The following is a 12,345-nucleotide window of genomic DNA, read 5'->3' as shown; positions in this document are numbered from 1 at the left end:
TCTTCTACTGCCTCTGCTGTTCCCCCCACCTCCTGCTTGTGCTCTCTGGCTCTCTCTATCTCTCTGTCAAATAAGTAAATAAAATCTTTTTAAAAGAAAATACAGGGCGTTAAAATACAAGTTTAAATGACACCATGAGAAATCAATTGGACAAATCCAGAATCTGGGACATTCTACAAGATAATTAGCTTGGTTTCTCCAAAATGTCAGCCACAAAAGAAAAAATATTTTAGAAATACTGTTATAAAATAAAAGAGACTTTAGATCACAGTTCAAAAAATAACTATATAAAACGTTTGAGGAACAACTGAACAATTCGAATGGGTGTTTGATGATAACAGGGACTTTCTGTTAGTTTTTTTAGGTATGTTATTCTATTGTGGTAACCTAGGCAAATGGCCTTGCAGGAGTTCCATGCCTAAAGTATTTAAAGGTGAAATGGCATGATGCCTGCAATTTACTTTTAAATGGTTCAGCAAAAATACATACATTCATATGTACTCACATATATGGAAAGAAAGCTGGAGAGAGAGAAAAGGAAGGAGAGAGATGTCTTAAATATGGCAGTCTGTTAGCAATTGAAATAGGTGGGTGTGTGGGGTTTCTTTGTACTAGTCTTTTAACTCTTCCCTTTTGGAATTTTTCATAATAAAAAAATTTTTTATTAGGATATTTTGTCCAGAAGGGGTTTCCCCTCTTGCTGGTACCAGGGTGGCCATCAGGGGGCTTTTTTTTTTTTTTTTTGTCAAGCCAATGATGCCACTGACTTTACTCCTGCAAATAACAGAATTCCTTGTCTAGCATGTGAAAGAAACTGGTTTGTACTTGGACACACAGAAATGCCAGAAAGTATAAGGTTGAACAATTTTCTGTTAGGAAGAATTATAGAAACAGGGCAACTGAAGAAGCAAAACTAGTTGAGGATATAAAACTAGTTAGAAAAAGAAATCACATAGAAAAATGTGCATTTCACTAAACTAGATTTTTTTCTCTCCTTTTTCTCCTCAACTTGCTAAATAGCTACTTGAAACTGTAAGAGAAGTTAAGTTCCCAAATAAAACACTTTAACTTAATACTAATGGTTTCTTCTGCCTCAATTTTTTCCCCTCTTCTCATAAAGAAGCATTTATTACTCTATTCCATACTACTAGTCTGGATTTCTTAAAAATTAGACTGCTTAAAAAAATTGTACATTGGTAATTTTTAATAACTTATTTTCAATCTGAAAAGATATGAGCTGGCCAAATTTTCCCTAATGCACACTTCTTAAATTAATAAATAGCTTAAATCTTTAAAGAATTCCCCAAATAAATAATGGATGTTTACATTGTTCTCAAATTCTCTGTTTCCTGTTCCCTCACCCCTACCTTAGGTCAGAACAAGGAAAATGTTGTGGACTAAAATCTTCGAACTAGTTTACATCAATAATAGCAGCAAGAAGCCCAGATGATGTTTTGGGTTTTTTTTAAGATTTTATTTATTTATTTGACAGTAACACAGCAAGAGAGGGAACACAAGCAGGGGGAGTAGGAGAGGGAGAGGGAGAAGCAGGCTTCCTGCTGAGCAGGGAGCCCGATTCGGGGCTCGATCTCAGGACCCTAGGATCATGACCTGAGCCAAAGGCAGACGCTAAACGACTGAGCCGCCCAGGCACCCCCCCAGATGATGTTTTGAGAATTGAGTTTTTACCATGGTAATGGTTACTATTTAATCACTGGTACAATCAAGTGAGTTGAAAAAAAAATCTGTGAATTTAAACAGTCATGAGTATTTGCTGAATGACCAGTCTGCTTGCCCATGTTGACTTTTTCTTACCTGATTCCACTAACACCTCAAGAGGTCCAGATGGTCCCTGAAGTGGGTCTAACAATTTCTTCTTCACTGGTGTTGGCCAACCATTGACAAGATCAGACCTCTGATTCATCATTTAGATTTCCTATGGGGTGGTCTTTAAAAAAAAAAAAAAAAAAATCTGTTCTTATATTCTCTAAACGTTATCTAAAAAGGCTCCCTATATTTTCTTTGTAAAGTTCAGTTAGCATCTTCCTTCAATTAAGCCAGCCATAAACTTAGAGAAATTAGTTAGAAATTGCAAATGAACAGCTACAAGTCTAATTATGTACATACATATACATATATACATATATATACACGTGTGGTGTGTGTGTGTGTGTGTGTGTGTGTGTGTCTGTTTAGAGAGAGAGAGACCTTGCCTAAACTCCCAAGAGAAGGGAAAGTATAAAAGCTTCATAGCAGGCTCTGGTCTTAACTTGCCTATTTGTCCTTTAAAAAAAAAAAAAATACAATGACATAATAAGAGGTCGTTGTGCTGTCTTTGGCTTTTCAAGCTTTTGGAGTCACTATTTGTGCTCATGACTAGAGCAATGAAAACAAGTCTTTTTTCCCCAAGACACAAGTAGCTTCAGTTCAAGCCACTCCAGACTTCCTTGCCAGTGACCTCAACAGTGACCTTGACTTATTCTAGGAAGAGCTCTTTCTGTTGAGTCCTTTTAGCTCATTTTTATGTGAATTTCTGTTCACTCCTAGTGGACTGAGATCACCCGATTAAGAAAACGTCATGATTCATTAAATTTCTAGTGTGCTGACTTTTCATTATTTTAATATGTCTTTTCCTTACAGTAGCCTCTTTGGAATCTTGTACACCTAGCCTACAGAAGCGGCTTACCCAAGCAGTGACCGAGCCAGACCGCCGGCTTCCCCGGGAACACTGAGTCTCTTGTCATTTGAAATCGAGAGGAGAGGATCCAAGCTACATTCTCAGTCCTCTGTATCAGATTTAGGAAGTGAGAACTCAATCCCAATCAGTCTTCTTCCCAAACCGTGTCAAAGCTGGAGGTGTTTTTTAGTCGGTCTCTGGCTGTATGGCTTCCTGTTGACCATCATCATGTCTTCTGAAGTGTTTCACTTGACTGGCCCATGTGCACTTCCAGTTCACCATAAAATGGTGTGATGTCTGGCCATTCTCTTCACGTGCCCTTACCTACTGCTTCAAAGAGCTTGAGTCTCTTCTGGTGGATTCCCTTCTGGATTCTAGAAGCCTCTTGAGGGCAGAACCATTCTGAGCGTTTGTGTAGCTCTCCCTGTGCCTTGCACACGAAAGGCATTCAGTATTGTCAATAATGAGGATTCTCATTGCTGGAGCCTCTAGCTTTGAAGGATGAGGCCCACTGAGTGCCATCTGCTGGTGATGAGGACCAAGTTTAGTTGGCAGACACCATGACTAACAACCATTGTCAGAGTCCTAATGGTACCTACTACAAGATATGAAGATTAATACAACAGCCCTGCCCTCAAACTTTCTGATTTAATGGGGAGAAAGTCTATGCAAATCCTGGGATTGAATGGTGTGGGGAGGGCAGGGACCAGTATGCTGAACATGCTATTTGCAGTTGAGTGTGCAAGCAGCCAGCCTTCAGCTCCAAATTGGAATGTCTTGTGCGTAGGTGCGTGTGTGCTGGGTGCAGAAGAGTGCAGTTTACCACCCTGCCATCACAGCTCGGTCATTGGAAATGGTCTAATCTAAACCTCACATAAATCAAATCCTAAATATTAGTACAGTATTATTTCTTTGTAGGCTTTGAATCTTAACCCTTCTTTTCCAGACCAGTCATTTAAAAAAAAGCTCAATTCCTTTTTACCAACTAGCCCTAGAATGTATTTAGACAAAGAGGCAGAATTTATCTGTATCTTCCAGGTTATCAGGGGAGAATTGTTGGTCAGAAGATTTAGCAGTTTAATATATGACCTTACGATGTGACCATCTGAACGTCAACCTGTGTGTTCCCATTTTTGAGAAGGAAAAAATTTAATAAATTATTAACTAGCTACCTAGCGTTCAAACGTGTGGGTTATAAGTAGGCGTCACCAGGACTGGGGTGCATGAGTGTTTCATGGTCACAAGGAAGGGGGGTTGAATCTGCAAAAGTAGCTTTCTGGGAATTTGAATATGATTCTGGTAGTCCTTTATTGCAGTTTCTATTATCGCAGCCTGATGAAGAAGAAATCAGCTTATTTTCATAGGGAAGGGAAGACACATGCAAAAAAACCCTTTGTTGGTAATCTCAAGAGCTTTGGCTAAAGTAGAACATGTGACTTTTATTAAAAACCCGGATGCCACGGCACCTGGCTGGTTCAGTTAGTGGAGCATGAAACTCTTGATCTTGGGGTCGTGAGTTCAAACCCCACGTTGGGTGCAGAGGTTACTTTAAAAATTAATTTTAAAAAATTTATTAAAAATCTGGATGCCAATAAAAATTTGGGAGTGAGTCATAATCTTCGTTGCTCCCCCTTATCTTTTGTGCTCCCCACCCCCATCTCTGCTCCAGCCTTCTGAATTAGCCCCTCTGATGTCTTTATGGTGACTACCCAGCCTATCATACAGGACAAAGGTCTTTGAGCCATCAAGTGACTTCTGTAGACTCTGTACCATGAGCATGAGGATCACAAGGGGCCCACTTTTTTATGAGCTCCCGTTCAGTGAGGCTGTTGGGGTAGAATTCCTTCCTCTGCCCTCCCTTCCAGTAGACAAGGTTTAACCTGATTATACCCAGCAGGCAAAAAGGCACCCTTGGAAATTAGTCTCCTTATTGAGACCGACTGTGAAGAGGGCATGCTTGTAAAGGAAAGAATGCAAAGCTAGAAAATATGTTCCAATCTTTGATAAAGGGTAGGGGGTGAAGAGGGGAAATGAAGATGTGTGAACATCTAGCATTTTTTCTGCTTTCCCTTATTTATACTCCTTTCAAAGTTACAAATGTGATGTGTCATTGTGACCCCAAACTTGAGGTAAATAAGAATCCACAGTGAGATGGTATTCAATTTTCCCTGGGGCGAGAAATTGTCCCTTTGGGGGATGGGGGGTGGGGGGGGACAATTTCCAGCATAAAGATAATTCCATTGTACAGTGTAAATTAGAGTCCTGTGTTCAGTTGTGTGCTTGCCCTACATCCCCTCTCCCCCTGTGTAAAACAGACACCGGAGAGACATTGCCCATCAGTCACCCCACAGGAAGCACGACACAATTTGCAACTCAAAAATTCAGAAATTCTCATACCTGTTCCTTCAACAAAGGGATGCAGTGGGGAGAGAACCCAGTGTTTTACTTCAGAAATCAGCAACATTTCAAGCAAAATGAAGAGTAATTTGCTCTTTTCTGGAGCCTGGTCCTATAGAGAAATAATGTAGATGTTCTACTCCATGTTATGGCTTAATATACAATTTAACACACAAAAGTTGATCATATGTACAAAAACACCAGATAAAAGGAACTTAGAAATGTGAGGGTAATGTCATTCATTTATTTTAAACTACAGGTGGCTGAATGTTTGGTATCACCTCTCTGAGTTAGATTCAATACAGTAGCCTCTTTCTTCAGGAGGGGGCCAGCAGTTAGGAGTGAAGATGAAAAGAGAAGTCCAGGGTTTAACCCCAGTGCAGCCCTGTTCAGAGTTAGCCTGGTCAGGCCCACAAAGGGATACAAACTGTGAGCTAATTGTGATGCTGAGTGTTTTGGCAGGGATCCTCTTTGTGGCCAAGGCCCATCAAAACTTGAATAATGGTGTTTCTACCACAAGGCTTACCCTCTTTCTCCAAAAATGGTCCATTTGAATTATTTCTATGTATCTGGCTTGAGAAATACTAAGATGCTAATTGTTACGCGCTGGTGTGATGATTTCCTATCTTACGGAAAGTATTTGCCTTCTTATTAAAAATAGAAGCTTAGTGCAAAAGTATTTGTTCATAACTGGTCCTTAAACTAAGTACAAACTCAATTTCCAAGAGGAGTAAAAAGGGCTTTACAAATTGCTAAGTCACCAACATGTCCTTTTGCCCACCTTTATGTGCCCTACAAAGTCTTGTACAAGACGTGCATATATTATTTCCCCAGGGAAACACACACACACACACACACACACACACACACACACACACACACATCCCACCACCAGCACCAGCACCACATACCAATATTGTTGATTCACTGGGTTTCTGTTTGCTGACTGCCTGTCCTGTGTTATGGTTTCAAATTGCTGTTTGCTCCGCTAACTTCTTCAGAGGGTAAACCATTTGAAACCGTTAAAACCAGGAGCAAAAGAAATTGGCATCTGACATCCTCTTTAACTTAATTCCTCTAAGGGAGACTCACATACTTGTTTTGATTATGGGTGGGGCAAAGAAGGGATACACTTTCATATTATATTTTAAAGGTATTTTTCTCCTCAAAATTTGAATGTTATAACAGCCAGACCCTACATTGATCATTAATACTGATCAGTTCTCTAAGCACTGTATCGATTGTAAACTAAAAAAAAAAAAAAAAAGCCTAGCTGAGGATTTTCTGGGTAAGAACCTCAGTGATTTTACAGTATTTCTCTTACCTCAGTCTCCACTTCCATCCCTGCCTCCAAAACATACATGCACACACAGGCACACACACACCTTAAAAGGGAGCAAATGAACATTGGGCTCTAAGGAAGCATAGACAGCAGGAGAAAGAGGTCATCGACTGTCTAATTGTCTCATTCTTATATGTTGGTAAGGATTGCCTGTAATCTCTCTTACCCTCAAAGAAATCAGGCACTGCTGTTGACGAAGTACCTGTATTTACTTCTGGCCAGGGAAATGCCTGTTGATGCTACCATGGATATCAACATCACATGCATCCCATGTGAAAGCACTTTCTTTTTTTTTTTCTTCTTTTCTTTTTTTTTAAGTAGCCTCCACACCCAGCATGAAGCCCAAAACAGGGCTTGAACTCACACCCCTGAGATCAAGACCTGAGCTAAGATCAAGAGTCAGATACTTAGACGATTGAGCTACCCAGGTGCCCCTACCTGTGAAAGCATTTTCTATTTTAAATTTTCAGAAATCACTACTTAGCACCCAGAAAAAAAGTTTCTCCCTCTTAATGGTTGGAGCCTAGTTATTATTTACTATGCTTAAAGGCAACTTACTATTTCCATTTCTTAGCCTGCAAAAAGAAAACATCATTATCTCGGCTCAAAGTTGTTTAGAAAACAACTGCAATCCAGTGTCTGCATTTTGTCAATAAGATACTTGATGTGAATTTGCATTCATGGTGACAACAACAATTCTGTTGATTTTATGTATTTTACACCTTCAACATTTGAAGGGAACAAGGAGGTCTAGCAATTCCTCTTAGAAATGGCTGTTATTAGAAGGAGTGATGAGTCTTTGCTTTTGTCTGCCAAGCCTGTTTAACTACAGAGTTGGTAGTTGGTTTCTTTTGCAGTTTCCAATTTTAAGAGCAAAGACACAGCCTATAATCTAAATACTGAACAACTGATCTCATCAGATATGTTTTAAGAAGAACAAAGATTAAGTAAGTCTCAGTCTGTATCACTGAGAGAAAGGGTTTTAAAAATCAGTTTGATGCCTCAATCCTATGCTAGAGGGGACTTATTTCAGGGTGTCCACTGCGGTTCCTTGGTGGGTCCATGAAGTCAGCTCATGCATTAGACTTCTTCCTTACGCAAATAAGCCTGTTTTATTTATTTATTTATTTTAAGATTTTTTTATTTTTTTATTTGACAGAGAGAGTACAAACAGGGGGAGTGACAGGGAGAGGGAGAAGCAGGCTCCCCACTGAGTGGGGAGCCCGATGTGGGGCTCGATGCGGGGCTCGATCCCAGGACCCTGAGATCATGACCCAAGCTGAAGGCAGACGCTTAGCCGACTGAGCCACCCAGGCGCCCCACAAATAAACCTCTTTTAGAACCATAAGGTATTTTTTAGGGTGCATTCTGCAATTTGATTTATTTTGGTTTGAAGGTTTTGTTGAGGAGCTCCTAATGACAGATTCCAATACAAAATGCTTGATATAGAGGAAACCACCAGCTTCTCAGGGCTGAGGAAGGGAAGCCCGAAGAGAGAATATGAACTGGGCAAAGGAAAAAGAGCAATCTGGAAAGGACAGTCTGGGGAGAGGGAAGACACGCTGCAGACCAAGAAGTTCTTTGGCAGGGGTTGGAGCTGGGACCTGTGGAGGCCATGGCCGGGGCCACACGAAGCTACGAGCACGCTCCAGAGAGGTTCAGCTTGCTGGGAGAAGTGCACGCTGGCCACCCTGCCCTCTGCTCCGGCACCCCTGAGGTTGGCAGCTTCAAGCCACAGATTCTGGGGCTGGGCTGATTTTGGGCACACTTGGCTTCAGGAGTCTTGCTGGCCTTCCTCCCAGACAGAGCTGCTGAGGTTTCTGGGATACAGACAAGCAGCCCACCTTACCTCCCAAGCACAAGGTCCGGGGAGACCAGGGTGTGGTTAACAATCAGCGTATTAGTGGACGAAGAACAAAGTGTCCTCTAGATTCCCTGCCTTAGATTCACATCCATGGAGACATTGATTTTCTTTCAGAGTTGTGCTCTGTGCTACTCAACTACTTTTTGGCCGCCTAATAGGCACAACATATCAAATAAGAGCCAAAGATGAAGGCTGATACGTTCAGGGCCCACACACAATGCTGCGTGAGTGCAGCAGAACAGTTCAGACTGCAGGAGGGGAAGGTAAAATGCAGCCAGTGTCCGATGGATGATCACCACTTTCTTCCCGTAGGCACATGTGTGAACCTACGGATGCTTTTGAACAGGTAGGTAATGTGATGAAATTAGACTTTCGAAAACACTGGCCTGACAGTGGAATCAGGGAGAAGAGCGGAGAAGGAGAAAGGACACCAAGGCAGTGGACACAGGAGCCCAATTAACCTTTCTAAACTAAAAAATACAGATTGGTGGGTTTCTAGGGTTGGTGTGAGAATCACATGTGGTTCCTGACACATGGCCAACAGCAAATATTTATATCAGCTCCCCCATCCTCTAATTGGGGTGAGTGGATGTGGATATAAAGTACAGATGTTAGAGATGAGACTTGTGGAAAGAGCAACAAATTCAGTGAATACTTAGATATAAGGAATTCAGAAGAGAAAAAGAACCAGAGGAAAGCCGGGATTTCAAATTTTAAAAATCTAGTCTTTTTTTTTTTTTTTTAAGATTTTATTTACTTATTTGTTAGAGAGCACAAGAGCACAAGCAGGGGGAGCAGCAGGCTCTCTGCAGAGCAAGCAAGCAGTCCGAATTTGGGACTCGATCCCAAGACCCTGGAATCATGACCTGAGCCAAAGGCAGACGCTTAACCAACTGAGCAGGCATCCCTAAAAATCAGGTCTTAAGTAAGAGGTACAGGTAGGATAAGTGCTAGTTTTAAGAGAAAGATGAGTTGACCCTTGGACATTGAATTTGGACCTGAGATATTACAGAGACAATATGGATTTGAGAGTCACTGACCTAGAGGTGAAGTCAGAAGTGGATTTGCCTTGGAGCTCAAGTTTTCCTGCCCCTCACTCTCCTAGACACTTCCAAGGACATACACCTAGTGTTGTGTTTATAAGTTACTGATTTTCTTTAAAAAGCTCCCTCAAGAGTTATATAAGCTTCAGGCCCTATAAAATCTGGACGTTTACAGGTTCAAGTCAGAAGACAGAACCCATGGGATAATGGGAGACAGAGTTGGAAGAATCCAGTTACTGTCCTCAAAGGACAAAAGGGGTCAGCAGAGGAGGCCAGAGGGGCAGAGAGAAGGTCTGTAGGCCAGCATGCAGCAGGGAGATCAAAAAGACTTGAGGTTGATGATGGGTCACTGGATTTAACTGTTCAAAAAAGTGGCTGATTTGAAAATGTGTACTGAGTACAGTGTGGGGGAAGCCCAGGTTGGGGGGAGCGTATTGATGAGCGGGAAGTGTGCAGTGAATGTAGACCCTTCATCTGGCCAGCCCTCCATAAAAGAAAAGGAGAGGATACCATTCCGCTCCTCAGTTTTGAAATTCTTCATTCAACTTTTGCCTATGCAGTCCATATTCCTTTGGGATTAATATTAACTCCCTGAGCATGGATCTGGCTTTCTCTTTTATTACATTTCCCACTCCTTGAGATTTTCTCTGGTCTTGGTTGGATCTACTCCTCATGTGTAGTGTAAGCCTGGTCAATGGCTAAGAAACGGGCTGTTGGCTGGCATGGATTTTGTTTTTTGTTTTTGTTTTGCTTTGTTTTTGCCCTAATAGCTTCACTTTTTCCATCCACATGGAGAATGAGTTGTGGGAGTTCAGGGGTTGAAGACCAGGCTGGAGAGACCGAAGTCATCAGGCACCAGAGAGAGGCTGGAAAACTGTGGTCTGTTATCTGTTAACCAAGTCAAAGGTAAGGATGACTTCATCCCCACCCAGGGCGCCTCTCCACCCCTTCAGCTGATTTCCGACCGGCTGGTTTGCCCAGGAAAGGTTTTCTTTGACTATGTCTCTCGCTGCCTGGCTTCACAAGTTACTTTGAAAAAAAAGATGCGATTAAACTGTTCCCCGGTTTCTTCCTGTGAGGAGTCTTTCCCAGACAGCGTCCGTTCATGCGATCTGACTTGCAGTGGACTTTTTTTTTTCTTTGCTTTGCTTAAATATAACTGAAAGACCTTTGTTACCATCATCATTGAGGAGATTAAAAAAAAAAACGCAACAAACCTACAGGTTTGCAGGACCCAGGGAGGAGGTGACCTTTGGGTAGCTCGCGCTCGGCTGGGATTCGGCTGTAAGGGCTGGGACAGTGCACCCCAATGCTGCCCCAGTGCTCTCGGGAGAAACAAGCGTGGGGCAGAGGGTGGCCTGGCGCGCGCGCCTGTGTGTGTGCGTGTGCGCGCGCGCGGAGGGCGTGCGTGCAGGAGTGTGCGTGTGCGCAGGGAAGGGTGGCGGGGAGGTTGCGGCAGAGGCTGTTTTGTGGAAAGCACTTGCAGGTTCGGAACCGGCTTGGCGCCTCCCCTTGCGGGTTACACGAGGACACCTGGCTCTTCTTCACGCTCGTACTTCTCTGTTTCCCGCCAGCCCTACTTCCTCGAGCGCCTTCGGGTGCGGGGAGCAGAGTGCCGGGTGGCAGCTTGCAGGCCCCCGGGGCCCCGGGAAGGTGAAGATGAGCGCCGCGGCCCCGACGTTGGCGCTCGGAGGGTGGGAGGAGGGAAGCGGCCGAGCAGGAAAGGGCGTGCTGCCCTTTGCGGCAGGCGCTGGGAGCGGGCTAGTCTGCAGCATTGTTACCTGAGGCAGCGGCTGAGCCCCGCCCCGCGTCGCCCTCCCCCTCGCGGTCCCGAGCAGCCCGGGCTGCCGAGACCCGGGAAGCGGCGTTGGCGCTGGGAGACAGCGGTGGGGAGCCAGGAGCACGCGCGGAGAGCGCGGGCCGCGGGTGAGTGGGAGCCGGGCGGCCGAGGCCGGGGCGACCGCCGCTCGGGGGCCCCGGGAGCCGGACACTCCCCGGCTCCCGAGGGCCAAGGGCGGGGATCAGCCTGGACCCCGGGCTGCGGCGCCAAGTCTCGGCTACTGCCTTCGAGCCACAGTGGGAAGGGCTGGGGAGGTTTGCGCGCTCCCTCCACACCCACTCGAGTGACTTTGGTGCCTGCACTGCCCAGGCTGCAGAGGACAGCGATCGGTCTGTTGAGGCCAAGACGCGCGGGTCTGGACCCGCGTCTGGAGAACGAGCTAGGTCACGGGCCGCCGCCCGGCTGGACCAGGGTCGGCTAGTTTAGCTCTAGCTGCTAAGATTTTTGGATAAACCGCGCCCCCACTTGATCCCCGCCCGGCCTAAGAGCGCGCCACTGGCCAGCGGGGAGCCGAGACTTGCCGCTCCAGAAAGTGGGTGCGGGGTTGGCGAGGACTGCGTCGGGGTGATGCGGACCGAGGACAGGGCGGCTCTTGCTCTCGCACACTGGTCCTGGCCGTTCGAAGTTCAGATTAGAAGTTTCGCCGTCAGCTTGTAGAAGTTTGGGGAGGGAGCGGGTGGGCTGGTAGATTAGCTCCAGCCGCCGCGGTGCCCGTAGCTCGGGGACTGCGGGCTCTCCGGTTTTATCCTCCGACCAAACACCAGGAGTCTCCCCTCTACATTTTTTTTTTTTTTTTTTTTTTTGCCGGCTCTTCACGGCTCCTATCCGCTGATCCGCAGTGCGGCCTTGAGGCTTTCTCCCCCGCGCCTGGGACCCAGACCCCGGACAGCGGGGAGGTTGTCTCCCGAAGGTTCGAGGACTGGGCAGAGCCCGGGTTGGCGAACCAGGAGATCCCCTCTTTCGCTTCCAAGCCACTGAGACACCTTCCCTCTTTAGGGGGAACCGACCCGGCTTCTGGAGCTCTGTGCGGCTGCTGGGCGGAGGGGCGGGTACCCTGGGAACAGCGCCGGGCCGGGGGGAGGGGGGGCGGACCCTAAGCTCGGGTCCTCCGGGAGAGGGGGCGGGGCCGGGCGACCCCCTCCCCCCCCGGCACGCCCAGACCCGCCCGCCCAAGGGGCCCCG

At 45.5% G+C, this 12,345-nt stretch overlaps 2 protein-coding genes across 2 annotated transcripts in view; both read left to right on the top strand.

Moving 5' to 3' along the window:
- ARFIP1 (ARF interacting protein 1) overlaps positions 1–5,752 on the top strand; it is a 120,244-nt gene extending 114,492 nt beyond the window's left edge. The window contains exon 10 of the mRNA XM_081811762.1: positions 2,641–5,752. Coding sequence (XP_081667888.1) covers positions 2,641–2,643 — 3 coding nt within the window. The 3' untranslated portion in view covers positions 2,644–5,752. The remainder of the gene's footprint in view (positions 1–2,640) is intronic.
- A 182-nt stretch (positions 5,753–5,934) lies between these two features.
- FHDC1 (FH2 domain containing 1) overlaps positions 5,935–12,345 on the top strand; it is a 45,788-nt gene continuing 39,377 nt past the window's right edge. Inside the window, exons 1-2 of the mRNA XM_081811757.1 lie at positions 5,935–8,626; positions 10,094–10,229. The gene's annotated coding sequence lies outside the window, so the exon portion shown is untranslated. The remainder of the gene's footprint in view (positions 8,627–10,093; positions 10,230–12,345) is intronic.

The sequence above is a fragment of the Leptonychotes weddellii genome, chromosome 2 (assembly GCF_054177405.1).
Source record: "Leptonychotes weddellii isolate Sample4059 chromosome 2, ASM5417740v2, whole genome shotgun sequence".
Classification (NCBI taxonomy): Eukaryota; Metazoa; Chordata; class Mammalia; order Carnivora; family Phocidae; genus Leptonychotes; species Leptonychotes weddellii.
The sequence above is the reverse complement of the archived record's forward strand: the minus strand, read 5'-3'. Positions and strand labels throughout refer to the sequence as shown.